Source organism: Camelus ferus, chromosome 33, assembly GCF_009834535.1.
Source record: "Camelus ferus isolate YT-003-E chromosome 33, BCGSAC_Cfer_1.0, whole genome shotgun sequence".
In the NCBI taxonomy this organism is placed as follows: Eukaryota; Metazoa; Chordata; class Mammalia; order Artiodactyla; family Camelidae; genus Camelus; species Camelus ferus.
Window position 1 is genome coordinate 19569443 of NC_045728.1, and position 17657 is coordinate 19587099.

Below are 17657 nucleotides of genomic sequence, written 5' to 3' on the forward strand. Positions count from 1 at the left end.
TGGATTAAAAATTATCCTAGGTTTCTCCACCTTAAGATTCTACTTTATTATTATCAGGTCTTTAACCACACAAGGATATCTGTAATGTATTCATGAATTCATTTACTGCATGTGTGGTAGGCTAGTCTCAAAATTAACTTCTCTTGGCCTTTCTAGCTTGGTTACATTTTTTTTTAAACCTTTATAACTAGTGTTACCTGCTTCATTTCTAAACTAGCTATACAAGTAACTCTCTATATAGACCAATGGAATCAATTAGACTCACCTTGACTTTTCACACAGCACCCTTAATATACCAAAATGAGGGTCAACAAGTACTTTACTTAATGTTAATAATTTATGAATTGTAACCTTGTTGTTAATTCAGTTTTTCATCAGTGTTTTGCACAGGCAGTAAAATAGTTTCTGTCTGAGACTCAGTAAGCAACTTTCTGCAGACCACAGCCCTAACAGTAAAAACTACCATGTCAGTTTCAGTGCTTAAATGTTTTGATAAAGTAGTTGATTAAACACAATTGGGTATTACCCATTTTACAGTTAGGAAAACAAGGATTACAGAAGTTGAAGAACTTGCCAAAGGGTAAAATGACAACGGAACTCAAACCCTCCTCTTGTTCCAACGTGTATGCCCCTAATCACTACACTGCCTCCCCGTCAGTGCCCTGGTCATTGTGAAGAAATGAAGACTTGCCACCACTGCTTCACTCTCTAGTCCATTAATCCACTGTAGAAACACTCCAGTTTATTCTAGTGCTACTCTGAAGACCGGGACCACTTCTGTCCTCTTATCCCCACTAGCACAAGGCCTGACACAGTTCAGGTGCATGGTAAGTAATAACTGAATGCTCTCAGGTAGTACCAAGGGATGTGGGACTATCACCTAAAATGCTAAAAGCCACAGGAAAAAAATTGTAAGTTATTTTGTTTTATATTTTTTTCTCATTCTTTTCTTACTGTTATGTGTCACTTTTTGCTGTCTATGATGCCTCTTCAGCCAGCACAGCTCTGAAGCCTCTGACCCAGTTTTACTAACATACCGCTGCTTATCTCTACAGGCCCGTCCAGTGATAATCAAGCTAATTAGAGAGCTGGGAGGATGCCTGGGTCTGGGCGGGACTAAGCTGCTCTCCTGCAAGCAAAGGTAGAGCAGCGGGCCTACCAGGCAGCTAAGGCAGCGCTGCTGCTCAGATCTCTTGGCCTGACTTACTTTCCAGGCTCCCCACTGAGTTGCAAGTAGCTCAAGCTGCCAGAAGGCTTGTCCTCTGGAGGAGTCCAGTATTCCTGCATCATACCTACTACAAACACATATACACTGACAGCTCACTCACGCCTGCACATGTGCACAAAGAAACACACTTACACACAAAGCATCTGATCCAAGTTTGGACCCTCAAACAGAGCTGGGCCGATTAGCACTAGGCTAATTAAAACGAGTAGGGCCAGACTCTTCCCTCTGGTCCAAACTGGAGGGACAAACTGGGAGCTCTCATGATCCCCACTTCAATCCAACACAGCTGCATCAGTGACTCAAACACCATGAGCAGTATCACTACAGATGATACAATTTTTGACAGTGAAAAAAATTTGTTTCTTTTTTTTTAAATTTATTTTTAATTTTCTTTGGTGGTGGTGGGGTAATTAGGTTTATTTATTTATTTATTTTTAGAGGAGATACTGGGGATTGAATCCAGGACCTTGTGTATGTGAAGCTCTACCACTTGAGCTATACCCCCCACCAAAATTTAAGATTCTAAATAAAAAATATATTACCGTTCCTCAATTTACACAGTAATATCATCCCTGGAAAATAAAGTGTATTACTAATATCATGCAAAAATGTTTTGATTCATAAGTAAAATAAAATTCTAGATGCAAATAAGTATAAACAAGATTTTCACTTACATGATTGGCCAGTGGGATTACTGAACATTATTTTTGGGATATGGTGTAATTCTTGCTTATGTGGGACAGTCTGAGTAGCATTCCTGGATCCCACTCACTAAAAATCAATCATTGTGACAACCAAAAAAAAAAAAAAAGAAAAAGAAAAAGAAAAGTCTCTACAAATTTCTGTAACACGTGCTGGAGGCAGACACTACCGTCACTGAAGACCGCCAGCCTAGAGATTTCCGTTCAATGCACATCAGCTATCCTAACAACCCACAGCGTAACTCACTTCTCTTTGATTCATCTCTATCAGAATCTGCTGTACTGTGACAAGCAAATTCAAATGAAAGCTGAATTACAACAAGCAAATTCGTATGAAAATTGAACTAGGATAAATTTGTAAAAGGATCCTGTGATTATAGACTAAACCTAACATTAATATATTGACAGTAACTTTAATGGGCTATATAGTATATGTCAAAACCCCTCTGGGGTATAAATTTTGTCCATTAAAAATGGGACTTGGTGTTCATTTTGAAAATGGAAGAATAGTGTAACGTTAGGAACTCTGTTAATGTGATTTCCTGAACCAGTTAGTTCAACGGAAGAAAAATGCCATATGATCACCTCTGAGGAAATGTTCTAATCTCACTGTTTTACAAGTTTTCCCAGCCACTTACTTGTTGAAGAGACTCTTTTCTCCACTGTGTGTTCTTGCCTCCTTTATCACAGATTAAAAGACCATAGGTGCGTGGTTTTATTTCTGGGCTCTCTATTCTGTTTCACTGATTTGTCTGTTTTTGTGCCAACACCACATTGCTTTGATTAATGTAGCTTTGAAGGACAGTCTAAAGTCTAGGAGAGTTATATGTCCAGCTTTGTTCTTTTTCCTCAGGGTACCTTTGGCAATTCAGGGTCTTTTGTGGTTCCATATAAATTTTAGGATTATTTGTTCCAGTTCTGTGAAAAATGTCATGAGTATTTTGATAGAAATTGAATGAAATCTGCAGATTGCTTTCAGTGGTATGGCCACTTCAATAATATTAGTTCTTCCAATCCAAGCCAGCATGGGATATCTTTCCACTTCTTTGAATCAGCTTCAATCTCCTTCATCAATGGTCTATAGTTTCCAGAGTATATGTCTTTCACCTCCCTGGTTAAGTTTATTCCTAGGTATTTAAAATTTTTTGGTGCAATTTTAAACAGGATTTTTTTTTCACTTTCTCTTTCTGATATTTCATTCTCACTGTATCAAAATGCAACAGATTGCTATATATTAATCCTGTATTCTGCAACCTTGCTGAGTTCATTTTTTAGTTCTAATTATTTGTTTGTGGAGACATTAAGGTTCTCTATAAAGAGCATCATGTCATCTGCAGTATTTTATCTCTTCCCTTCCAATTTGGGTACTTTTATTCATTTTTCTTGTTTGATTGCTGTGGCAAGGACTTCCAATACTATGTTAAATAAAAGCAGCTAGAATGAGCATCTTTGTCTCTTTCCTGAATTTAGCAGGAAGTCTTCCAGCTTCTCACCATGGAGTATTTTCTTGCCTGTGGGTTTGTCATAAATGGCCTTTATCATGTTCCCTCTATACCCACTCTGATGAGAGTTTTTACCATGAATGGATGTTGAATTTTGTCAAATGTTTTTTCTGCATCTATTGAGATACTGTGATTTTTATCTTTCCTTTCATTAATGTGTGTCACACTGACTGATTTGCATACAACGAACCACCCTTGTGACACTGGAATAAATCCAACTTGATCATGGTGTATTTGCTTTATATATTTAGGTGCTCCTGTACTGCCTGCGTATATGTTAACGACCATAATATCCTCTTCTTATAGTGATCCCTTTATCATTACATAATGTTATTCTTTGTCATTCATTATGACCTTTAAAGTTTATTTTTTCTCATATGAGTACTGCAGCCTTTGCTTTCTTGTCATTTCTGTTTAAATGAAATCTTTCTGCATCCCTTCTCTTTCACTCTGTGTGTCACCCTGAAGGGAGTCTCCTGTGGGCAGTGTATTGAAGGGTCTTGTTCTTTAATACAATCAGCCACCCTGTGTTGTTTGAGCAAAGCATTTAGTCCATTGATATATAAAGTAATTAATTTTTGTTTTTGTTTTCTTTCTTTGGGGGGGGTAGGCTTGCTTATTTATTTACTTATTTATTATTTAAGCAGAGGTACTGGGTTTTGAACGTGAGGGGGAATTAGGTTTGTTTGTTTATTATTTAAACGGAGGCACTGGGCACTGAACCCAGGACCTCATGCACGTTAAGCATGTGCTCTGTAACTGAGTTATACCTCCCCCTGAGTAGTTAATTATTGATATGTATGCACTTACTGCCATTTTATTACCTGTTTATCACTTGTTTTCAGGTTGTTTTGGTAGTACTTCTACATTCACTTCACCTTCTTCTTGTCTCTTCCATTGTGAGACCACACTACTTAATCACAGAGGCTTTACACTCCATGAGACGTCACACTTAACGTCTGGTAGGGCCAGTTCTCTTCAAAGTTTTTCTTTTCCAGTGTTTTCCTGGTTATCCTTACACTTTATTTTTCCACATGAACTTCTTTATCAATTTGTCTAATTTCATGAAACAGCTGCTGGTATTTTTATTGGAATTACAGGGAACATATAAATTAATTTAGGGAAGAAGTGACATCTATATCATTTTGACTCACAGAATTTAAGAATAAGGGGTATCTTTCAGTTTTTTCAAGTCTACCTCTCTGTCTTTGGCATGTTTAAAAATTTTCCTAAGGTTTCACACATTTCTTGTTAAATTTATTCCCAAGTATTTAATTTTTTTTGTTGCTACCATAAGTGAGGTTTGCCCTAATCATATAGTCCCTGTTTATTATTTGTACATAGGAAGGCTGACATTTGTATGTTAATTTTATATCCTGCCACTTTACTGAATTACTTTACTGTTTGAGTTAGTTTTAACACTGACTGTAGAGTTTTCCATATAAAGTACTATCATGTAATCTCCAAAATGAGACAGTTTTCCTTCAGGCTTACCCATTCTCATTGATTCCTACAGTTTAACTGCATGGGCTAATGCCTCTAATACAGTGTTAAATAGCAGTTAGAAATGGTGAGTGTCCCTGCCTTATTCATGATCTTAATACAAATGCCTCTAATGAGACTCCATAAAATAAGATACTGGCTTTACAACTAGGGTATATACATTCCTGATAATATCCTTAATAAAAGAATAATAAGTAAATACTTTTCTTAGCATCATAAAATGCATACATCATGCCAAAAAGCAGCATCGTGCTTAATTGTGACGACTTAGAGAACTGCCATCAAAGACTAGAAGAAGTCAAGGATCCCCAATATTCTTTAACATTTTTCTAAAATAAACCATTAAAGGATCCAATCCACTGAAGGAAATAGGAGATGATAGTATTAAAAAGAAAGATATAATCAGATGCTTGGAAGTATCCAAAAGAACAAAAGAAAACTCTTATAAACTAGGAAAGAATTCAGTAAGCTGCTAAAGTACTATGTAAACATTACTTAAAATGCACACCTGGCCTTTATTAGGCCTGCCGTACACCTGGATACTGCCTAGGTGAGACTTGACCTACTCTACAGAAAACTGATTCAGAAACTTGTTTTCCTGTGCATACTGAAAAGTAATCAGATCTATAAGATTAAGATCACGACTTACTAAATTCAAAGAAGATAACTGGTAAATCATAATAATTTCCTAATTTTCAGAGAAAATGTTAATGTCAAAAATGTACATACTTATTAATATTAAATTTTGTTGTGTATTATTGTGTAGCCCCAGATGAACTGATAGATAATTGTTCTCCACTAGTAAGAACAGCCTAATAGGTACGTATAGACTAAAGCTACTATCAACAAGGCACGAAGATCTGACGTAGCATGTTCTGACGGCTGGTAATTCCTCTAACAGAATTTAGGGTAGTGAGTCTGCTTTGAATAATCTTTAGTTACGGAAATGACTCTTTCCTTAACAACTATTTCAAAAAAAAATTACACTTAATGTGTATTAAATTAGAACCCAGAACTTGGTGATTTTTTGGTTTATTGTTTCTTCCATTACAACACACTTCATTTTAACACATCATTTCTCTTTGGAAACAGAAACTGTAAATTAACAAATATATAACAAATATTATGTATATATAGTATAGTGGCCTTAGATCAGTGAGGTATATAATACAGTCCTGCATCTGCATTAACCCTTAAGTTCCCAACGTTATAGTTAATTCTACAGTTCTCATTTACTGTCTTCTCTGCACCAAATTTTGCTGTACTAACTATATAGGGATCACTGATTAATATTAATCTATGCTCGTAAAAGTTAGGAAAATGACAATCTTTGAAGAACAAGATGGTAATGATGCTTTGGAAGGGGTGTTTATAGAGTTTCCTATTTGCTGGTAATTCTTGTCCTGGTGATTTCACAGGTATGTTCACTTTGTGATAATTCACTTATTATAATATACTTGAGATTTCTGTGCACTTTTCTGTATATATGTTGACCACCAATCAAAACAGCTGATTAAAAATAAAAGCATAAAATCAAAACAAAATTAAAACAAACCATACAAACAGACCTCTTACGTCCTCAATAAAGTACAATTTTTTTGCAAGCATACTATATTGCACTTGTGGATTTTGTTGAAACAAAACAAAACCTTATCTTTAAACTCTAGAATCATTCAGCTTGGTGAGATGTTCACACCACTTGGTATCCGCGGAAGAGTAAATTCACATCTTCTATTTCAAGTTTTTCCCCAAATGTGTGTGTGTGTGTGCGCGCGTGTTTTAAAGCAGAAAGGGAGACTGACCTGTTCTATACAAGTTTTCATGTGTATTAGTTTCTCTCTACCATTCTTACTCTTTTTCTTGCTCTCTTGTTCGCTCTTAGTTGGGCCTCTATAGTTGAACTTCCATAAGTTTAATATAAATATGATACAACTCAGCTGTGTAAACTAGAGTATAAGAATATAACCATACTTCTACCTTACAAAATTACAACATCCCCACCCAGGTTAGACACGCACTCCAATCAACTCAAAACACTCAATTCCTCAACTAACCTCATCCTTCTCCCTCACTACCAAGGTTTACTCTTAGACCTCATCTCTCTGTAGCAACACAATTCTCCCCAACCAAAACCTCAGGCACATTGTTGACTGAATTCTCTCTGATGTCTAGCCCCGCTCACACAATGCAACATTCCACCCCTGGGAAGTCTTTGTCCCCGCCCTCTTTCTTTCCACTTCCATTGCTATACCCTGCCTGGTACTCCTAATACCTTCCTCAAATTACTGTAAAACCTTCCCACTTGCTATTCCAAGCCATTCCCCCTTCCAATTGATCGTTCATACAGTCACTAGATTAATGTTTCTCAGAGATAACTTTGAGCATGGCATAGTTGTTTAAAAAATATTCAATGGTCTTCCCTGCCTTCTGAATGAAGCTGAAGCCTGGTTTTAAACTTCTATAGAGAATTTCTATAAACAACACAAAATTTGCCCCCCTTTCTGGCCAATATCAAAGTTTATTTGAAAGAGGAAATAAACTGCACATAATAAAAAGCAAAACAAACAAAAAACAAGGGAAAAAAGATCCAACTCAGTCCAATTTCTGAATAAACATGACTATCAATCAAGATGAAAGAAGCTAAAAAAAAGTCAGAAGTTAAAAAAAAAAAAAAAAATCCCATCCATAGCTGAAAAATGTCTGGTTTAGGCAAACTGGGAAGTTACTGCTTTGAATGTAAATTTAAATCTAGTTTGTAAGCTCCAAAGACTGAAAGAAACTGGAAGCAATACTGCTAGCTATATTTGAGCAATTTCTAAAACTCTATCCAAACTTGATTCTTACCTTCCTTACCAAAGCACACTAGAGTCATTCTCCACATAAAAGCAAACACCAGGATGGACACTGTAGCATGGCTACTACCTCTGATTTTTCTTTCTTTCTTTTTTTTTTTAAATGAGGAACCAAAAACAAATAACTATATAACAGACTGATGTTCTCTTATCAAATAATTGACATTTTATCTCATGACAAGAGGAAGTCTGAAAACATCGTCTCATAACAAAAAGAAGCATCCCCTAGCAGCAGCGGCGCGGTGCTCACTACTTCAGTGTCCGCAGCCACTAGTTTATAGAACACAATTACCATGAATAGCGAGAATCAACCGTTGTCTATTGGGAGCATATTTTACTTGCCACGTGAAAATCACTGCTACGGCTAACTTTAGATAATATGCACAAAACATAATAAAAGGGGACTGATTAAAAAATAAATGCATTAAATACAGAAAAGTCTAGAGCAGGAAGGGCAAATAGATTTTATGTTGCACATCAGCTCTGAAAAACAATGAGTTCTGAATCCAGTGCCTTCTGAAGCTGTGCTCTGCTCCCTGGGAGACAGCACCATGAACAGTCAGTAACGCTAGTCACAGAGGGAGAAAAGAGAGTAACGTTACCTGCGTCGTGCACCTGCCGCTCCTGGGCTACTACCCTTCAAAGAATCTCAAAGAATAAACAGCAACAAAATTACTTACCGCTTCAACCGAGTTACATTCTCGTCTTGTTTCTAAATAACGTAGTGCTCGTTTTTCTTCTTCTTTTAATTTAGCATCTGCCTGTCCAGAAGCAAAATAGCAGTCATTTTAAGAATATCAAGAAAACAGCTCGAATTATCACATATACTAAGTTCTGACTTACATATTTCATATAATTCTGTACACCATTTTGTTGTAAATATGAGGGTGCCTGTGTTCTATAAAATCTCTCTGTTGAATCCAAGTATGCCTTCTCAAAATTGTCCCTATAAATTTGAAGCTTATCCTCTGGATTAGAACAAAGGTTAACTGAAAAACAGAAAATAAAATTTACTCTAATTATGATTCAAATCAGTACTTTGAGTACAATAAATAAAAACATATACTGAGGAGTCATTATGCTCAAGAAATTGTGACGATGCTCAAGAGAACATAAAGCCATATAAGATAAAATCTGTCTCCATAAGAAACTTAAAAAGATAATAGAACAAAACAGTAAAGTGACAAAAAGCACAGATAACAAAAACTATTTTATTTCAGAATAGGAAAGAGACTAACTTCTAACTGGATGATCAAGAAACCATTCATAGAAAAGATGGGATCTGAATTGAGTCTTAAAGAACAAACCAGGATTTACACCGATTAGTAAAGTAAGTAAATATTCAGAAGCAGAAAAACACAACATCAAATCGAAGCACAATGACTAGGTTGTCTGTCGGGACTGTAAGGTTAATAGAAGATAAGGCAGAGTGGTAATTAGGAGTGGTTACGGAGAACCTCAGCTCTCTGGCTAAGTAACCTGAATTTAGCATGGCATACCATCAAATGGGCAAGAAAAATACCACTCATATAGTACTTAAAAATTAATCTTGTGAACGGTAAATGACTTAAGTGATAGCAATAAGATCACTATAAGAAGACTTTTTGAGAAGTCTAGAAGTAGAATTAAAAGAAGTCTAAACTGGGGGGAGTTGGAATAAAAAAGAATAAATGTCAAGGACAAGGCTAATGAAAATCCAGACTCGATACCTAAAGAAATACAAGGGCAATGCAGAAAGCAAGTGAAAGACAGCTAAAGGTTCATTCTTACTGACAACTATTTCGCGCCGGGCATTCTATGTTCAATAAAGATACAGGGTGAAGAACACGGAAGTATTAGGACAGGGAGGCACAGGTGCTATGAAGCACCTAACCTCATCCGGGAACTAGGAAAGGCCTCCAGGAGGAAACAGGACGAGGATGAGTTGGAAGATTAAAGGGAAGGGAAGAGTATTCTAGTCAGAGGAAGCAGCACATCTGCCTGAATGAGCAAACGAGAACATCACTGTCAGACACTGAAAAGTTTAGAGAGGAACGAACACCCGGAATTAATTTATGTCCTAAAAACGTAAGTACAAAAACCAGTCACCTTTTATAAGCTATAGATTCAAATCTACATTTCTCTAATTTAGATCACAAAAAGATTCACGAGCCAAGAAATGAGTGAGATGGAGAAAATAAGTATTAACCACGCGAATATGGATTTTTATAGGTTCCATTTAAGGAGACTACCCTCTGTGTCCTCTTACAAGCACGTGGCACTAGAGGTACATGTGACTACATGCTAGTGAACATAGCTTTGATAGTACTACTCGATAATTCCCTTAGAATTTCCATGAAAAGGAAATCTGATCATAAAAGTTCAGAACATACCATAGGATTCTCTTACTCCAATGACAAGCTGAGAATCAAAAGCTTCTCCTAATCTCTCAGCATGTACCAGCTTCATTGCACTATCTTGAAGTCGGTTTTTTATATTTGAAAAGATTGACTCATTCCATGTATCAAGCATGAGCTAGGAAAAAAGAACAACATATGCAATCATTTCAGTCAATAATATACCAAGTGCCACATATAAACACACAAAATTTTAAGTACAAACACTTGAAAAAGAAATAAAATTCTTAGACCCACATTCACTTGAGTACTGTAGGAAAGCGGCACATTTAAATCTAGTTAATAATAGGTGGGAAATAACGGTAAAGAGTCAAACGTAACTGGATTTGAATTCCAGCTCTGTTACTTATTTACCTGCTTTCTCATCTGTAAAACAGTGAAAATAACAGTACAAATTTCAAGTGGCTGTTGTAAAAATTAAGTATGGTAATACAGGAGGGAGGGTATAGCTCAGTGGTAGAGTGTACACCTAGCATGCACAAGGTCTAGGGTTCAATTCCCAGTACCTCTGTTTAAAAAAATAAACAAATAAAGAAACCTAAAATTATCTCCCCCCATTAAAAAATAATATGGTCATACATGGAAAATGTTACTTCCCCTACAGTTCCAAGGCTGAATTTCAGAAATACTGATAAGTGTTTGGCATGCTCAGAAGCGTGTCTGTACGAACATACGATAAATGTGAAAAGGACCAACTGAAAATATGTTTGACACTGAATTTAAAAAGAATATACAAATCCACCTTACAGATGTTCTGTTTAAATGATGGAAGTGGCATACACAAGTCCATGGGTATGCTGTCAGCATTAGCACAGATTTACAGCTGGGAAGGGCCGACAAAGTCCCGGCCACTACTGAAGGCCTGAGTTGGTTGCTAGAACCATCACAGCAACTAGTCAGTTGTTGCAAGTTCAAACGTCATTTTTTTACTTTTCAAATCTGTGGCTCCATTTGATTCTCACAAGCTGAAATACATACATATATATGACAGATATATACATATGGTGAACGAGGACAGCAAGGCGGGGCCGCTGGCTGCAAGGCTGAAAGGGAAATCTGGGACTCTTCCATTTCAGAGCTGAGTTCTCTCCATCAATTCACGAGCTGTTATTGGGCACAGATCTTTTAACTAGAAACTGTGCACAATATGACAATAAGCACAGTACATACCGAGTTTGTAGTAAGTAGAATCAAGTAAAAACTTATAAAGGTGACAGCAGTTTAGCCACAATTAAGCACAAAAATACCAGAAGGTAACCTAATAAAGGAATGATTTTTTTGAACAGAAAAAAATAATTTAATTTACAAAGTAAAAGTACAAAGAAAGAATAAGGAAATAAAATACTAAAAACTAGGAAAAGGAACAGGGTGGGTATAGCTCAATGACAGAGCACATGCTTAACTTGCACAAGCATTCATGAGGTCCTGGGTTCAATCCCCAATACCTCTATTTAAAAAATTAAAATTAAATTCAAAAATTTAAAAATAAACCTTAAAAAAAACTATGAAAAGGAGAAAGTCAGAAGGAAAAGCAAAGGAGGTGATGTATGAAGACACAGATCCACAGCTTCAGACCAGATGAAAGATGAAAGAACTGAAGCTAAAAATGGACAAAAGAAAATTAATGTTACTCAATAAAATTCAGCAAGAGCTGAAAAGGACTTCACATGTGAAATAGAAAAACACACTCCAGTGTAAATTACTTCTGAAAGTCTTCAACTCACCCTATTTCTGAAGAATATTAGAGAAAAATGGGAAAACTGACTTACCTTTCGAACAATACTGTCTTCTACGTTTGATTTTTTATTGCTGCCCTGTTTACCCATTAAAGTGATCTCTAGTTGACAAAAAGGCTTCGGTAAAATATCACACTGTGTAAAGAATTTTCGCCATTCAACAATATAAGCTTTTAGCAAAGCTGTATCATCTTGATGGCTCAGTACTCGCTGAAAAAAAGAATCATATCAATTTAAAATAAATGCAGGTGCTTTAAAAAAATAACAATACATTCATGCCATAAATTTAAAACATTTTCTTTACTATATAATCCATATTATATCCAAAAGAAATCAAAACACAGGTATCTATCCAAGAGAAATTAAAACATTTTCACACAGACTTGTTGCAACGAACATTTCACAGTATATACACAGCGACTCCTGTTGTACACCTGAAACTGAAAAAATGTTACTATGTCAATTATACTTCAGTTTAAAAAAATCCTATATACTTCAGCTATTACCTTCTTATCCTCTCCACTTTCTGGCTCCCCCTCCCCACCAAACCCTAAGTAACCACTAATCTATTTTTTGTGTCTATATATTTGCCTATTCTGAGCTCTCATATGAAAGGAATTACACAATAAGCAGACTTTTATGACCGACATCTTTCACATGGCAATAGTGTTTTCAGGGCTCGTCCAAGTTGTAGCATACATCAGTACTTTATTCCTTTTTATTGCTAAATACTATTTCCTGGATATACCACATTTGGTTATCTGTTCACTGATGAACATTTGGGTTGTTTCCACCTTTTGGCTATCATGAACAATGCTGCTATAAATACCTACGTACAAAAACAAACATTCCAAAAAAAATTGTGCACACTCACCAGAAAAAAAGAGGGGATTCAAATAAAATCAGAAATGAAAGAGGAGACATTACAACTGATACCACAGATACACAAAAGGATCATTAAGAGACTACTGCAAACAATTAAACACCAACAAATTTGACAACACATAAGAAATGGATAAACTCCTAGAAACATACAATCTACCAGGGCTGAGCAGTGAAGAAAAAGAAAATTTGAACAGACCAATTACTGGTAAGTTATCGAGACTGAATTTGTAACAAAAAATTCCCCCCAAAAACACAAGTCCAGGATCAGATGGCTTTAATGGTGAGTTTTACAAACATTTAAAGAAGAATGCCAATCCTTCTCAAACTCCTCCAAAAAAACAGAAGAGGAGGGAACACTTCCAAACTCATTTTATATGGCTAGCATTACCCTGATACCAAAATCAGACAAGGACGCCACAAGAAAAGAAAATCACAAGCCAGTATCTCTGATGAATGTAGCTGCAAAAATCCTGAACAAAATTCTACAAGCCAAATTCTACAGCACATTAAAGGATCGTTACACCATGATCAAGTGGGATTTACTTCAGGGATGCAAGGATGGGTCAACATTCACAAATTAATCAATGTGATACATCACAGTAACAAAATGAATGAAAATTATATGATCATCTCAATAGATGCAGAAAAAGCATTTGACAAAACACAACATCCATTTATGATAAAAAGTCTGAACAAATACAGGGGGAATGTACCTCAACATAGCCAAGGCCATATATGACAAGCCCACAACTAACATCATATTCAATGGTGAAAGCTGGAAGTTTTTCTTCTAAGATCAAGAACAAGACAAGGATGCCTCCTCTCACAACTCCTATTCAACACAATACCAGAAGTCTTGTCCAGAGCAATTAGGCAGGAAAAAGAAACAAAAGACACCCAAATTGGAAAGGAAAAACAAAACCGTCACTATTCGCAGATGATATGATATTATATATAGAAAACACAAAAGACGCCACCAAAAAATAATAAATTAAGTAAAGTTGCAGGATAGAAAATCATTATACAAAAATCTGTTCAGTTTCTACACTCTAATAACAAACTATCAAAAAGAGAAATTAGGGGAAAAAGTCCTGTTTAAAATTGCATCAAAAAGAATAAAATACCTAAGAATAAATTTAACTAAGGAGGTTAAAGACCTACACTGAAACAATGATGCAAGAAACTGAGTGAGACACAAATAAGTGAAAAGATATTCATGCTCATAGATTGGAAGAATTAATATTGTTAAAAGGTCCATACTACCCAAAGTAGGATGGATTCAGTACAACCTCTATCAAAATTTCAGTTAACATTTTCCACAGAAATGGAACCAAGAATCCTAAAATTTGTGTGGAACCACAAAAGACCCCGAATAGTCAAAGCAGTCTTGAGAACTAAGAACAAAGCTGGATGCATCAAGCTCCCTGATTACAAACTATATTACAAAGCTAGTAATCAAAACAGTATGGTACTGGCACAGAAACAGAATATTGATAAATGGAAGAAAATACAAAGTCCAGAAATAAACCCACACGTATCTGGCCAATTCGTTTATGACAGAGCAGTCAAAACTGCAAGAATATATCACCTCACCCCTGTTAAAATGGCTTATTATCAAAAAGACAATAAATAACGAGTATTGATGAGGATGTTGAGAAGAGGAAACCCTTGTGCACTGTTGGTAGGATGTAAACTGGTGCAGCCACTATGGAAAACAGCATGGGGATTTCTCAAAAAAATTAAAAATAGAACTACCATATTTTCCAGCAATTCCACTTCTGGGTATCTATCCAAAACAAACAACACTAATTCAAAAAGATATACGTGCCCCCATATGCACTTCAGCATTATCTCCAATAGCCAAGACATGGAAACAACCTAATGTCCATCAATGGATGAACTGATAAAGAAAATGTGGTACACAGACATAACAGAATATCATTCAGCCATAAAAGAGAATAAAATCTTGCCATTTGTGACACCATGGATGGATTGCGAGAGCATTATGTTTAGTGAAGTAAGTCAGACAAAGACAAATATCTTATGATTTCACTTATATGCAGAATCAAAAACAAAGCAAAAGACAAAACAAAAACAAAAACAAAAACCCCAAAACAAAAAAAAAACAACCCCAAGCTCATAGGTACTGAGAATAGATTAGTGGTTGCCAGGCAGGAGACTGGGGAGGAGCAGGACAAACTGGGTGAGATGGGTCAAAAGGTACAAACTCCAAGTTTATAAAAATAAATTAGTCTCAGGGATGTAATGTACAGCATAGTGATTGCAGTTAATAATACTGTAGTACATATTTGAAAGCTGCTGAGAGTAAATCTTAAAAGCTCTCATCACAGGAAAAATATTAGAAACTACATATGGTGACAAATGTGAACTAGACTTATTGTGGTGATCATTTTGCAATATATACAAATATCGAATCATTATGTTGTACACCTGAAACTAGTATACTGTTAGGTGTCAATTATACCCAAAACAAAAGTTGTTCACAAATGTTCATAGTAGCATTATTCAAAATAAACAGAAAGTAGTAACAACCCAATGTCCATCAATGACAAATTCGTTAACAAAATACAGCATAGCCATACGATGGAATATTATGCAGCCATAAAAAAGGAATGAAATACTGCTAAATGCTACAACATAAATGAACCTTGGAAACATTATGACAAGTGAAAGAAGCCAGTCATAAAAGGCCATATATTGTATGATTCCATTTATAGGAAATGTCCAGAATAAACAAATCCAGAGGGACAGAAAGCAGGTAAGCGTTTGCTAAGGTGGGAAGGAGTGGGGAGGAGGGGTGATCATTGGGAGGTAACTACTAAATGGGTACAGAGTTTCTATTTGGGTTATGAAAATGTTCTAGAATTAGTGGGTGATGATTGTACAACTTTGTGAATATACTAAAACACACTTTTTAAAAGGTAAATTTTCTGGTATGCAAATTACATCTCTCTCTCTTTTTTTTTAACCTAATCTATTTTTCCACTGCTGGACTTAAGGCTGGTCCTCTGACTGCCTCTGACCAACAGAATGCAGCAGATGAGACATGCGAGACTTCTGAGCCAAGACCTGAAGAGGTCTGGCGAGATCCCACTACTACCTCAAAGCCTGGCTTCCTTGAGCATGAGAAACCACGTGAGGGGGAAAAGCCCCAGAAGCAAGCCAGTACCAAACATGAGGAACATGAAAAAAAGCTCTCTTAGACCACCCGTCCCTGCACAGCCACCACCTTACTGCCACGTTAATAAGTTCAGATGAAATCAGTGAGTCTAGCCCAAACTGCTAAGCCACAGAACTACGTGCAAATAAAGAGTTATGTTAACCTTAAAAAGGAAAGAAAACATCAGAATTAATAACTTCCCAAACATTGCACATTTACTTATACTTTCCTTTTTTGTCATTTTATATAATGCTGTAATAAACATTTCAATGCATACTGCCTGCCCTCTTTAGGAGATGTGGTCCTTCCTAACAAGGTAATTTCAATTAGTTTCATAATTGACTAGTAAAATAACTCACAAAGCTTGATTTTCTCAACAGTTTTTAAATGTTTTAAGTTACATACTCACATCTGGCACTGCCAGTTCTGCAATCTAACTGCTCTAACTTAGTGGCACTAAATCCCATCCTCAAGTTCTGGCTGAGGTCTACATTCCAAACCTCCCCCTGGACTGTGGTACAGTGAAACCCTTAAGACATTTTGTTTTCTAGTGTGAAGTATATTTCTCAATATCTGTTAACAATATCTAAGATGATTCTTTATGAGCCCATTTCCAGAAATTGAACGGTAATGCTCTATCAGTTTGAAATAATGTAATTTATCTTCACCAAAAATCACAAATGGATAAGCTGATATGCTTTCCAATGCAAGCAGAAACTGTTTTCCTAAATCAGTTCTAGAAAAATACATTTTGATTAAATTGTGATAGTGAAACATTAATTTTTCTAAGCAAACCTGACAATAATTTATCTTCATTAAAAGATAATGTCCTATAAAACTCTAATTTTTAAAAAAAAATCATTGATCAAGATGGCAGAATTAATGGTGTCATCAATAAAGTATTTCATTTCATAATATATAACATGATATCGTTCTTATTTCATCATGGTAGTGACTACTAGCAGAATTAAATATATACTAATCATATATTCAATTAAGTCATATATAGAAAAAATTCATTTTTAATATCCAACTGCTAACACTTTAATATTTGATAAGATTTCTAACAGACTTTTAGTGCTAGAACATTAGAACATTAGTGTTGTACAATTCTAGCTCTCTAGTTTTCAAACTTCATTTTATAGCAAAGAAGGTAATCTCATGTCCTTAGGTGGTAAAGGATGCATCAGTGGTGTCACAGTTGATCTGAAACAATACTTTACCTCTGCATTAATTTTTCCCAAAAGAAAGGTTTTAACAAAGATAAAACAAAACTAGCTCTTGCATAATTGACCTAAGGCCTAAATGAGCTTTGTCTTCATTTCAATAATATTAAACGTGTATACATATCATCAACTCAAAGAGTGCTGAATTTCAGCTCAGTAGCAGCAATGCAAGGGACAGATGAAGGATTACAGTTGGAGAAGCAGCTGGAATTAAAGAAAATGACTGTCAGCTTGAGAAGAGGTATTAACTGTGAGGAAAAAATAGATTTATGTGGACTGAAATGTGGCCAAAAACTAACGGTGGTGGGGATTTCTAAAGAATGTACAGAAACCGGAATTCTTTATAGCATCTTTTAATTGAGGATAATAATATATTCTTTTGAAAGAAATGTCACTGAGGAGAGAGAAAACAAGTAACAATCATCTCATTAAAGAATCTATTTAGCA

General features: G+C 35.7%; 1 protein-coding gene across 1 annotated transcript in view; it reads right to left on the reverse strand.

The window, feature by feature from the left end:
• The window catches only part of CUL5 (cullin 5), an 81693-nt gene that overhangs the window by 34331 nt on the left and 29705 nt on the right, over nt 1-17657 (reverse strand). The window contains exons 4-7 of the mRNA XM_032472708.1: nt 11952-12128; nt 10159-10300; nt 8630-8775; nt 8467-8547 (exon numbers count right to left, since the gene is read on the reverse strand). Of these exons, the coding sequence (XP_032328599.1) occupies nt 8467-8547; nt 8630-8775; nt 10159-10300; nt 11952-12128 (546 nt within the window). The remainder of the gene's footprint in view (nt 1-8466; nt 8548-8629; nt 8776-10158; nt 10301-11951; nt 12129-17657) is intronic.